The sequence below is a fragment of the Sorex araneus genome, chromosome 5 (assembly GCF_027595985.1).
Source record: "Sorex araneus isolate mSorAra2 chromosome 5, mSorAra2.pri, whole genome shotgun sequence".
NCBI classification, from domain to species: Eukaryota; Metazoa; Chordata; class Mammalia; order Eulipotyphla; family Soricidae; genus Sorex; species Sorex araneus.
This window is the reverse complement of record NC_073306.1, coordinates 95,184,972-95,198,029: the sequence shown is the minus strand read 5'-3', so window position 1 is coordinate 95,198,029 and position 13,058 is coordinate 95,184,972. Positions and strand designations below refer to the sequence as shown.

Here is a 13,058-nt window from a genome sequence, read left to right as displayed (position 1 = left end):
AGACAGGCAAAAGTGATATGGATGTGGGGCTAGAGCAATAGTACAGTGGATAAAGCGCAAGCCGTGAACATGACCAACCTGGGTTAAATCCCAAGCTCTGCCAAAGTGATCCCTGTGCATAGAGCCATGCTCTCCCCACCCCCTAAAAAATGGTATGGCTACAACATAATGCATAAGCCTAAAAGAGCAAGAGAATCAAGTGAGCATCATGTAAAGAATGAGTTCTTGTGTGTACAATGAAAATGTATGAGAACTTCATATGGACTAAAAAAGGCTAGTAAATGGGTGGAATTATGACTATGTTGTCCCTTTTTATTATTCTTTAAGTTTATAATAATTAGGAGACCATGGTTATTTCCTTATTGGAAAGATAACAGAACAACAACAAAAAATACAGTACTGAAGAATTTAGCACATCAAGAGATTCATTATCATGGTCTTACTGCTGGGGACTAAGAGAGATAAAGGAGAATAAGAGGGGCAGTGTATGAACCTTCAAACTCAGACTGCTGGCACCTCTCACACCCCTGGTGGAATGCTGCCCCAGCAGGGGTCCTAGAGCTCTACTCCCAAAAGAATCTCCCTTGAGAAAGCCAGTTCCAAAGATGGCTGTCCCCCATATCCAGGATGTGTGAAAGTCTAGCCCGAAGAGCTTAAGATAGGCGTTTGACCACAGGCATTTCTCCTTCTGATGATTACTGGATGATTATTGGTTCTAAGCAATAAATATTGGCTGTGAGGCTGTGAGGACCCTGACTTTTTCTGTCCCTTTTCTTAATCCTTGCAGCATTCCTACTTCAGGCCTGTTCATCTGGGGTTGGTCTGTAGTTTACTACCTGGTTTTACCAAGCCAGCATCCTGCATTTATATTGTTTTTTTTTTCTTAAGTATTTTCACGCATTATCTCAGATGCCTAAGCTTTTTCAAACTGAGCTTAAGCATCATTCGTGAGCTTTAAGTTAAATTCTAATCTAGTCCTTATAAATATACCTGAGCACTTATTGTGTTTATAAAAACCTATTTATAAAACCTAGGCACATATAATTGGGTAGTATTACAGTTAGTCCACATTTCCTATAAGTGTCTGAAACACAAACAGCACAATATGAATAAGCTATTCAATAAGCTATTATAGGAGAATTGGGGCTGGAGAGATAGCACAGCGGGTAGGGCGTTTGCCTTGCACGCGGCCGACCCGGGTTCAAATCCCAGCATCCCATATGGTCCCCTGAGCACGGCCAGGGGTAATTCCTGAGTGCAGAGCCAGGAGTAACCCCTGTGCATCGCCAGGTGTGACCCAAAAAGCAAAAAAAAAAAAAAAAAAAGCTATTATAGGAGAATACTTTATGGTTTCATTAGCAAGCACTTATCACCTGCTATGCATCATACTAGCTCAGAGAATAAAACATAGTCCTTGTCATCAAGAAACTCAAAATCTTGTAAAATACAAAAACATGTGTACTGACCATTAACGAACAGAATTATCTGAAAGCAACACAAGAATTTTTTTTTACTTTATTCTTTTATTGAATCACCATGTGGAAAGTTACAAAGCTTTCAGGTTTAAGTCCCAGTTATACAATGCTCGAACACCCATCCCTTCACCAGTGAACATATTCCACCACCAAGATTCACAGTATACCTCCCCCTATCCCCCCACCTCCCCGCAACACAAGAATTACATGAAAGAAAATTCATTACTTAGCGGAACAAAGGAAAAACTCACAAAAGAATTGATAACCATGGAAATTTTTGAAAATGTACTAAGCGTTCACCAGGCAGAGAAGAAATTGGAGGATGACATGCCAAGTGCAAGAACAGTGTAAACGCAAGGTCATGACACACTTTTGGGAATTGATTTAGAAGTAGAAGCAGCTCCATCTAGAAGAAGCCCTGTTGGAGCACTATGAGATCCTTGTGGACCATACAAAGGAGTTTGGACTTTTGGAGTGTGAATTTTAGTTAGGACTTATACTTTTTAAAAGTAAGTCATATGTGAGGGAGGGAGGAAAGGAAAAAGGGAGGGACAGTTTTGTTTTTTTTTTTGTTTTACTTTTTAATTGAATCACTGTGAGACAGACCCTTACAAAGCAGTTAATGGTCAGTCATACAGTATTACAGTGTTCCAACACCCATCCCTCCACCAGTGTACTTTTCCCAGCACCAGTGCCCCCACCCCCCACTACAGCAGGCGCTTTTCTCCTTCTCTCCTTTTCTCTCTTCTCTCCCTCCCTCCCTCTTTCTCTCTCCCTTTCTTCCTCCCTCTCCCTGCCCCACCCTTGGGCACAGTTTGCAATACTGATACTGAAAGGTTATCAAGAATATTCCTTTCCTTTACCTACTTTCAACTCAGATATTGAGGGAAGTTTATGTTTTAGAAGAATACCTCAGTTTGATGACCTGTGTAATGAATAGACTGGACTAAGGAAATGACCACTAGAATATTTGAGAGTTCTTAAATAAACACAAATGATTTTCAAACTGCACTGTCTAATCATTTTTAAAAGTAATTTGTATTTTTAAAATGTGCTTTTGCTTATCTAAGGAAGAAATGCTTACCGTCGTCTTTTGAAGGGTGACTTTGGCATATCTGCTGTGGGGATCATCTGCTCCCCAGGCCGCACCCACATAATAGGCCCATCGTCACTCTGGGACCTACACTGGAGTCGGAGGCTGGAAAGCGTTCCCCAGGGCAAAGTCATCTACGAGGAGACAAATGTGGCACATCAACAAAAATATTTTTACACTATTTACCAGTTAACCTCCCACCCGAAAGTAAGCTTGTGGAAGTTAATATTGTATACATATGACATAAAACTGTATTACATAGTCATTTATACTGAAAGAAAAGAACAATGAATGAATTTTATGCCAAAATTTTCTCAACATTCAATTTTTGTAACACTGAGTACATTTTCTTTTTTTTCCTTTTTTTTTTTTTTTTTTGCTTTTTGGGTCACACCTGGCAATGCACAGGGGCTACTCCTGGCTCTGCACTCAGGAATTACCCCTGGCCGTGCTCAGGGGACCATATGGGATGCTGGGATTTGAACCCGGGTCGGCCGCATGCAAGGCAAATGCCCTACCCGCTGTGCTATCTCTGCAGCCCCTACATTTTCATTATAAATGAAAAGATTAGCTTAGTATCTTTTTTTCCCACCCCCTCTCCCCTAGCTTAGTATTTTTTAATGCAAAGTGATCCCTTAGTAACAACCTGAGGGGCAGGGAGCAATAGTACAGAGAAAAGGTTTGGCATTTGCCTTGCATGTAGCCAACCTGGGTGCAATCCCCAGCATCCCATATGGTCCCCCAGCATTGCCAGGAGTGATTCCTCAGTGCAGAGCCAGGAGCCCTGAGCATCGCAGGGTATGACACACACACACACAAAAAAAAAAACCCTGGAGAAAAAAGTTTTAAAACTCTAAATAAACACTCACTTTCAGAAATGGTGATTCTTCTAGCATATCAAGGAACTCTGGGAAGTAATCCCCAACTTCTTCATCTACTGCTCCAACAAGACTTATCTGCCGCATTGGGCCTGCTCGGTAGGTGCCACAGCAGTACGTCCTGTTGACCTGAGATGACAGGAAAGAGAGGGAGAAAGAACAAAGATACACTGTCATTTTAAAGGTAGAAAAGGGTATTGTCTCCAATGTTGCTATTTCTTCTATATACTAAGAACTCACTGGTCAGTACCTAGGGATGAAGTCAACAGTCACTAAAAAACATGCTAGATACTACTGTGCTACAAAATGGAATTTCAAGTGGAAGTTAGTCTAAGGTACCATCATCACAAAGAAATACTGAACCCATTTAACATACTTAAAACTTCTTTCAGGATGATTTTTGATCTTTGTCAACATTTTAAGGTGGTCCTTGTTTAAGAAAACACAAATGAGTTATAAGCAGTGAAACTGGCAGCGAAGGGGGAAGCCCACAGTCAGCACTCTCCCTACCTAGCTTCAAAGTCTTCACAGCAGGCCTGAGGCCAGGCTGACTCTAAGCAAACTCAACTGCCCGCAACTCCCATAAACGATCTGTCACCCTCAGCATACCAACCTTTTTTTCTCATGAAACTCACTTCTATTTTGCAGTGACTATTGTCTTGAATTTACCCTTCTTGGAATGTTCTCTTTCTTTCTTTTTTTTTTAAATTTTATTTTATGTTATTTTATTGAATCACCATGTGAAAAGTTACAAAGTTCTCAGGTTTATGTCTCAGTTATACAATACTCAAACACCCATCCCTTCACCCGTGCCCATATTCCACCACCAAAGACCCCAGTATACCTCCCACCCCCCACCCCCCACCCCCCACCCCCCCTGCTTAGTTGATAAATTTCACTTCATTTTCACTTTACCTTGATTACATTCCATATTTCAACACAACATTCACTATTATTGGAGTTTTCCCCCAAGAAAGATAGCCCTACTGCCAATGCAGCATTTGATAATTAGTTTTCCATTGCTGAGACTGGAGAGATATGAAGTCCCATTGTTTCAAGTATATAGAATTTCCCCCCCCCCTTCCCACGCCACCAAGTTCATGCCTGCTTAATGAATAGTCCTCATATTATGGCTGACACCACGCCGCCCGACCAGAAAAAAGGATATTTCCCTTCCTCGGCCGGCATGGGGCTGTGGCTTAGTTCAGTATAGGAACATGGTTGCAAGTAGTTTCTGGAGCTGGAAGTAGTCTAGTTAGGCTCCGGATTCTGGTTGATCAGCAGCAACGCGGCCACACAAAAGTGTGGCCACCCGGTTTGAGTCTCGGCAGAGCATGCGCTGGTATCGGCCCGAGACTTCCCAAGTGTCCTGCTGTTACAAGTACATATTTTTTCCCCCCTCCCATTCCCGAGCCTCTAAGTTCGTGCCTGCTTAATAGACCTCATAATATGGTGGACACCACACCGTGTTTCTCCCAGAAAAGGGAAAAGAACCAAGAAAGAAGGATATTTCCTCACCTCGGCCGGCGTGGGGCTTTGGCTTAGTTCACAGTCTAAAGAAATAGCTGCTACTTTGATTACCTTCAACATTTCAACAAAAAACTCAGTACTATTGTTTGGAGTCTCCCCCCACAGTAAGACCTGCTAAAAAGGAACCTTTTCACGTTGCTGACAATCAAGAGATATTATGTCGCGCGGCTGCTATCGCAGCCGCGCTGTTTTGGATTTCTATATGAAGTCCAGGGAAAATTCTGCTGGCAACTACATCACTGCAATCTTTTACTTCCCTTTTGTGGTGCTCATATGATGGAAAAGCCTGAAGAGAAAAACCCTGCCCCGCTGGCGGCATGTGGGCCAGTAGCTCCGATCACACAGTTTGAAGGCATTTTTGGGGAGCTGCTTGTGTCCAAAGTAGTTCAGTTGTCTCCGGGGTCGAGCTCGTGAGCAGCAGAAAGGGAACGTACCCACATGGCGCTGTGCTTAAATATCGGCACGGGGCGGATCCGGAAATCCCGCCCCCTGGACTCTCCCGGGCTTCCCGCGGGTACCTGCATTCTCTAAAAACCGGCAGTCGCCTCGCTGCGTTTAATGAGAAAGAGTTGAGAGAGAAGAGACCCTGCCCCGCTGGCAGCACGTGGGCCAGTAGCTCCGATCACACAGTCTGAAGGCATTTTGGGGGAGCTGCTCGTGTACAAAATAGTTCAGTTGCCTCCGGGGTCGAGCTCGTGCCGCGGCAGAAAGGAAGGCGGAATGTTCTCTTTCTTGTCAACTCAAATCTTATGCTGGTTTTGGGCCACACTGGTGGTGCTCAGGGCTTACTCCTGGCTCTGTGCTCAGGAATCACTACTGGTGGGACCTGGGGGACCTTATGATTGCCAGGGATCAAACTGGGTCAACCATGTACAAGGCAAATGCCCTACCCACTGTACTATCTCTCCAGCTCCAGATTTTATCATTTAAATATCAACTCAAAGCTTTTTAGGACGACAGGCAAGATGTTATGAGTCCATGCCCAGCATGGCCCCACATGCTGAGGATGACTCCCAGCACATCACAACCAAGTATGTGTAAGCGCCAGTTCAAGTGGACTGGGGGCCAGAGCTACAGCACAACAGTGAAGCACGCACCTCGCACGCAGCAGATCTGAGTTCTAGCTGGCTCCATACACATTCCCCCAAGCTCTGCCACTGGACGTGGCCCAAACCCTCCACCCCCAACCCCACACTCATCCTCCCCCAAAAAATGTACAGACACTGCAGTAACAAGAAAAGGAAAGTAGTAAACAACTTAAAATAATCTTTAAAACAAAAGGATTTTTTTCTTGTGGAGTTTTCTCTGATCACCCTCCATGCACTTTCTCTTTTCTGAAGTCTACCCCCAAACACAAGTACTCAACTCTGCAGTGAATTTTTAGCATATTTTCTTTTTTATTTATTTTTGGTTTGGGGGCCACACCTGGTAATGCTCAGAGGTTACTCCTGGCTCTGGTTTTCTTTTCTGATTCTTTTCTTTCCCCTTTCCTTACCTTCCTTCTGCTTCAATGACTTCAGGGTCACACATGCTTGGCTATGGTACTCACACTTTGGCTGCTATGCTTTATACAGTGACCGACACAAACTGTGGGTCAGAGAGCCACACTATGTGGCAGCTCAAGGATCCCAGCCTGAGACCAGACTCACTGCATAGGGGCAAAACTAAGGGGTCAAATTCATGGCTTCCAGAACTGGAAAAGCAGGTACTTTGAACCACTGAAACATCCCCGGGAAGGGCTTACTTTCTAGACATACTTTCTGAAACCCAGAGAACCCAAATGTCATCTCCCAAAAGATTCCACAACAATCTAATATCATTTCTGTCATTGTATGCATATTTTTTGTATGCATATTCTTATTCTACTACCTTCAATTCAGAATATTTCTCAAGAGCAGAGACAGATCATTGCATGGTGAATTCTCACCAATATTTCTACCTCAAATCAGTAACATACTATTTTCTATCTTAAGATGTAAACTAATTTTTAAATGATGATATACCATTGTAAGGTATACCTCGGTTAAACATTCAAAAACAAACTTTCAGAATTAAGTTTTATTGTTACTAGACACTTCTGTTTAGTGTGTGTGTGTGTGTGTGTGTGTGTGTGTGTGTGTTCCCAATTACCAAATCCAAAGTTCTCACACACATTCCTGGCCCATTATTACTTTTAATGCCACTTACATGATCAGAAGAAAGCATATACTTCTGTTTTGTGTGTGTGTGTGTGTTATTACTTTTAATGCCACTTACATAATCAGTAGGAAGCATACAATTCTGTTTTGTGTGTGGGTCTGTTTTGTATCAAATCCACAGTTCTCACACACATTCCTGGCCCATTATTACTTTTAATGCCACTTACATGATAAGTAGGAAGCATAAATGACTATCAAGTATTTTACTGCTTTTTATTATTAATTCTTCAGCAACATTTTCAAAATCAATTCATTATTTTTAAACATCACTTACACACATAAACAGATCTTAAATCTTGTTTTCAAACAGCAGGAACTTGTTTCCTTATAAATATTTCCCTCTAGATAACTTAGATAATCCCTAAGCAGCAACCACTGAGGCCAGTATTTTCTTGCACATATTTACACAACTTCCATTCATTTGTTTGATCATCGTTTTATAAAATACTGAGGGAGACAAAATGGGAAAGACTGGACCTACCATGAATATGATATAATTAGAGAAAACTTAAAACCGTGGATATAAAGATAAGCAGAGGAAATAGGAAACTCCCTATATTTAATTTAAATATTAAAGCAGATTAATTTTCAGTTCAAGGATTTTTTTTTCCTTTTTGGGTCACACCCGATGTTGTACACAGGGTACAATTCCTCGCTGTGCACACAGGAATTACTCCTGGCGGTGCTGGGAATTGAACCCGGGTTGGCTATGTGCCAAACGCCCTACCCACTGTGCTATTGTTCCAGCCCCCACAAGGATGTTTTTAAGAAGAAAAAGGGGCTGGGATGGTAGCACAGGGGGTAGGGCGCTTGCCTTGCACACGGCCGATCCAGGTTCAATTCCCAGCATCCCATATGGTCCCCTGAGTACCTCCAGGAGGAATTCCTGAGTGCATGAACCAGAAGTAACCCCTGTGCATTGCCGGGTATGAACCCCCCCCCCAAAAAAAAAGAAGAAAAAAATCAGCTATCCTGCACAACATAACCATACCAATTACTCCTTTATCAGGAAAAAGTTTAAAACTGTACAGAACAGTAACATTTTATGATTACAGTTTAAAGCTCACCTAACTCAAGACTAATCCTGAAGAAGCACACCTCTATGTAGAAAAATTTCATTTACTTGGCTTGCTGGCTTTGAAATTATGCAACTCTTAACACATTATTAATTTGAAGGAATTCACAGTACTCTAAATTTTGTACATTTTTTAAGATTGAATATTTTCATCATAAGATTCCAAGTTTAACCTAATTAAAATACCAAAAATTTCAACAGCACTGAACTTGAAGATGACTTTAAAAGTGCGAACACCTAAAATAATATCACACAAATTAATACAAAGCATACTTTCTTATTTGGAAAGTATAAGAAAATACACCCAAAAAAGGGAATTGCTCCATTTGTCTGCTGATGCTAGAAATTAAATAAGCAATTAAACTGTGGCCAAAAAAGTTGTGAGAGTAATAAAGCTGATTAACAGAGTGACTAACACTTGCATTAAAATGTCAGCAAAAATGTTAATTTTTATGTATTTAAATAATTAACAATATAATTTGGAAGAGACAGCATATATGACCTGAAATTCAAAATGTGCAGATAGTGTGAAGCTAATACCCAACAAACTATTTATTATCCCCCAGTATCTATTCTATCCTTCCATTTAGTGAAAGAACTTCCTGGGCATAGAGCCAATGAGTTATGGTCCCTAGCAGCTACGTGTGGTTCATGACTAAGTTCTAGAAAATAAGATGTTAGCACATATTACATATGCAATTTCCAGAGCATGCCTTTATAAGGAAGTAGTGTGCTCTCCACTTCTTCTTTCTCTCTTCTGAAGACCAGTTTCAAACGTCATGCATATGGCAATACCAAAGAGAATAGCAAAACTTAACAGAGTGAAATTCTGGATAATGAGAGTTATACAGAATAAGAGTTGCTTATATCTCTTGAATCATTCTTGAAACTTTCTATTTAATCTAGTCACTATATGAATAATCTGTTATAGCCATTTAGCCTATATCTATTTTTCACTAAAGCAGGCAACATTCTGTATGGCACAGATGACACCAAGTAATATTTCCTGCTTTAGGAAAAATAGGAAATCTGCTATAGAAAATCTATCACTAGCGCACACCCCCAAAGACAATCATTAAGATAACTACTTGGAAGGGGCCAGAGACGTATAAAAGGAAGAGTTCTTGCCTTGCATGCAGCCAACCCAGGTTCCATCCCCAACATCCCATATGGTCCCCACACACAGCCAGGAGTGATCCTTAAGTTCAGAGTCTCAAGGAAGCCCTGAGCACCAACAGGTATGGTCCAAAAAATAAAACAAAAGATTACCTGAAGACTGAAGAAAACACTATTTCAAGCCCGGGAAGATGGCTCAAAAGGCTGCAGCGCATGCATCATATGTGGAAGGTATGGCTTCAATCCCTAGCACAGAACTGTGTTCCCCGACATCTCATGAATGAACCCCAAGCACTGAACTGGGAGTATCCCCAGCCATGTGCAGGATACTTCCAAATACCAAAACAAACAAGGTATTTCTAAAATAAATAAAAAGTATTCCAGCAATATTTAACTTAAGGGCTGAAGGTGCAGGTCACTCACAGAGCATCTGCTTTGCACACGTGAGGTCATGGATTAGAAGATTCCCCAGGATCACACACAGGTAAAAGTAAACATATTTAACTTGCATTAAAGAAAAGAAAATAATAGTCTTCAAACATTTGGAGGGCATATCAAAGAGTAGACTTATGTAACCTTAAATTTTGTTGTTGACACTTGTTTTGGGACCACACCCAGCAGTGCTTAGAACTTACTCCTGGCTGTGCACTCAGGGATCACTTCTGGCGGTGCTAGATAGGAACCATATGTGGTGCCAGGGAAGGAACCCGGGTCAGCAGCACCCAACCTGAAAGACCCGGTCCTTAGACTTACATTACTTTTAAAAAGTTACAGGAAAGCAGATTTTATTAATTCATTCAAAGTTCATTATATACTATTAGCAGGAATTGTCTTAAATACAGACAGAACAAACCAGATCCATTCTTGGTTCCTTGATGATTATAATAAGAAAAAGCAGATTAAACTGTTGAATAATAAACTGTGACAAGTCTTCAGAATGAACCATAAGACAGGATGAAAGAAAAGATGGACATCTGATCTAGGCAGACAAAGTGCTCTTAGAGTAAAGTTAAGCTAAAATCTGTAGAACAAGATTAAAGGAAACAAAATTCCTTAAGAATCACCATTTCCAGGTTCTACAAGAAAGTTAATGATGCTAATAAAGGAAAATAAAACTGAGACTGGAGAAAACAATTGTGGCTAAATTACGTAGAGCCCTGAAAAACACATAAAGAAAAACAGATGGTTTGTATAATACTGCAAGTAAGAAAGACTAAAGCTAACAGCAGTAAAACATTAAAAAATAAATTAATTAAAAAATCCAGGAGAAAAAATTGTTAGGACTTGTGGGGGAAATGGATATGACAGAAAAGAGAAAGGACTTTTCAAGGATGCTGCCTGTATTCTGACCATGGAACTAAACGGAGGAAGCACTCTTTCGACTGGATGAGGGCAGACCTGGCTAAAGTGATGGCATCTTCCATTTTGGATATGAGACTGAAATGTGTGGAAAACTGAATAATAGTTCATAAAACTACCCAGATCCTAATCCCTGGGACCTATGATTGCTACCGGATGTGACAGAAAGAAATCTGCTGCTGTGAATAAATTCACAAATTAAATCCTGAGACGGAAGTAAACCCTACACATAATCTCAGATCTCCTTCTAAAAGGGAGTGAAGAAAATGTGACTACAGAGAAAGAAAACAGGATGACAGAAGCAGAAGCTAGTATGAGGTACTCTGAAAGTGGAAGAGCCCCAAGTCAGGAAATACAGATGGCTGGTACAACTTTCAACAAGTGTAAAAAACTAAAGCACGCCGAAGGGCATGTGCACTCTCAGCTCTCCGGGTGGCTCTGTCTCACCGCCCGCGTTCGGTGCTCTGGAACACAGCGCTGTGTGTGGCTGTTAGTCAAGGGCAGGCGATGGAAGGAAGAAGGCCAAACTGGTTGCTCGATCAGTTTATTTCATTCTCTCTCTCTGCTTCTCTCCCGGCTCTGGATCTCTCCCTGGATCTGTGGATCTGGCCCCCCAACCCACTCTTCCAGCCTAGTTAAATACCTCCAGCATGAGGGGTTTGGGGGCATACACGTAGGTGTGGTCACAATCAATAGGGGTAAGGTTCCTTTCCCTCAGGGGATGCTTCTCCTAGGACTGATTCTCTTTCAGCAGGAGGATCCACCCAAGGGCTGAGTCCTATGAGTGTGTTTCTCCTCTCCTCATCCAGCAAACATATAAGCATTCATAATATTAATCATTTTGTATGGACACAATAAGAAATGCATTAAGGCTTACAGAATTGCTCTCCTGGGGCCATCTCGATCTCAGACTACAGTGCTCAGGCCAGATCAGTCTTTCCTATCCCTAGCAGGGTCCTAGTCTCGTCATTACTTTTGGATCATGACAGCATTTGTCTATGACCAAGCTTTTAACTTATAGTTAAGAATTAGGCACTTTGGCCAGGCCCATCTCGATGCCAGGATAACACATAATTCACTGCTTGCCCTGGATCCATCCCATCCCTCGTCGGGACCCTGCTTTTGGGGTGCTAGGAAGTAAGGGCAGCTGAGGCTTAGGTCAAGAGAACAGATGCCCAGGAGGAAAATACCATGTAGAGTCAAATGACTCCCAGGTTACAAAAGCATAACATTTGCTAAGTCTTCCTCCATCCATACAAAAAGGACATTGCTCTGAATAAACTATGCAAAGGACTCAATGAGGAGAAAAACAATATTCACAAGTCAACAGAACACTAAGAAAGAAGCTACAAATAAACACAGAGGAATGGGAGCATTGTGACAGAAGTAACCCAATAAACCTAAACTACCTGAGGCTATGTTATCCTACAAACAAGGTTAAAAAATGAGTGGTCAGCCTTCAGAACTCAGTGAGAGCCTCAGTATACACTATTATGCCATGATGTGCTGTTACACTGTCACTGTTATCCCAATAGTTGCTCATCGATTTACTCGAGCAGCGAGCAGGCACCAGTAACGTCTGCATAGTGAGACTTGTTACTGTTTTGGGCATATCAAATACGCCACGGGTAGCTTGCCAGGCTCTGCCGTTCGGGCAAGATACTCTCGGTAGCTTGCCAGGCTCTCCGAGAGGGGTGGAGGAATTGAACCCGGGTCGGCCGTGTGCAAGGGGGAAATGCCCTACCCACTGTGCTATTGCTCCAGTCCAAGTGGTAAGAAATAACACAAGGCTTCCTTGCAACAGCCAAGTGGATTGGTCAAGAAACCAGTTGGACCTGAACGAAGATGATGTTTGGACTGAGACTTAGAGCCCAGTCACTGACAGGAAATTGGAACTACAGACTTAAAGGGACTTGAACAGAGAAAAATAGAATCAAAGAACAGGATTTTGGGGATGCTCCAATTTAAATCACAAGAGAAACAGAAAAGCTGACCAAAAAAAGTTCATAAAAACAATTGTTGCACACCCACCACCTTGCCAGAGAGACAACCCAGCATCATATCTCTGAAAGAACAGAATGCTGCTCAATCTTATTCCCAGGTGGACTGGTCCGGGCTGAAAACTCTGGGGGCTTCTCAGAATGGGAGTGGCAGATTCCTCTTTCTGCCTGAAGGCACAGCAGCCCACAGTCATATGGGACACTGTCCAACAAAGAAACAGCCCAGTTCCACAACTTGAACCTCATCAAACTGCCAAGTTACCAAATCCTTCCAATTCTATAGCTCCTAGAAACCTCAAAACTTCATAGTACTGTTAGCTCAGTAGTAAGTATC

At 41.9% G+C, this 13,058-nt stretch overlaps 1 protein-coding gene across 1 annotated transcript in view; it reads right to left on the bottom strand.

Moving 5' to 3' along the window:
• The window catches only part of RSBN1 (round spermatid basic protein 1), a 52,926-nt gene that overhangs the window by 12,045 nt on the left and 27,823 nt on the right, over window positions 1-13,058 (bottom strand). The window contains exons 3-4 of the mRNA XM_055139390.1: window positions 3,438-3,575; window positions 2,560-2,702 (exon numbers count right to left, since the gene is read on the bottom strand). Of these exons, the coding sequence (XP_054995365.1) occupies window positions 2,560-2,702; window positions 3,438-3,575 (281 nt within the window). The remainder of the gene's footprint in view (window positions 1-2,559; window positions 2,703-3,437; window positions 3,576-13,058) is intronic.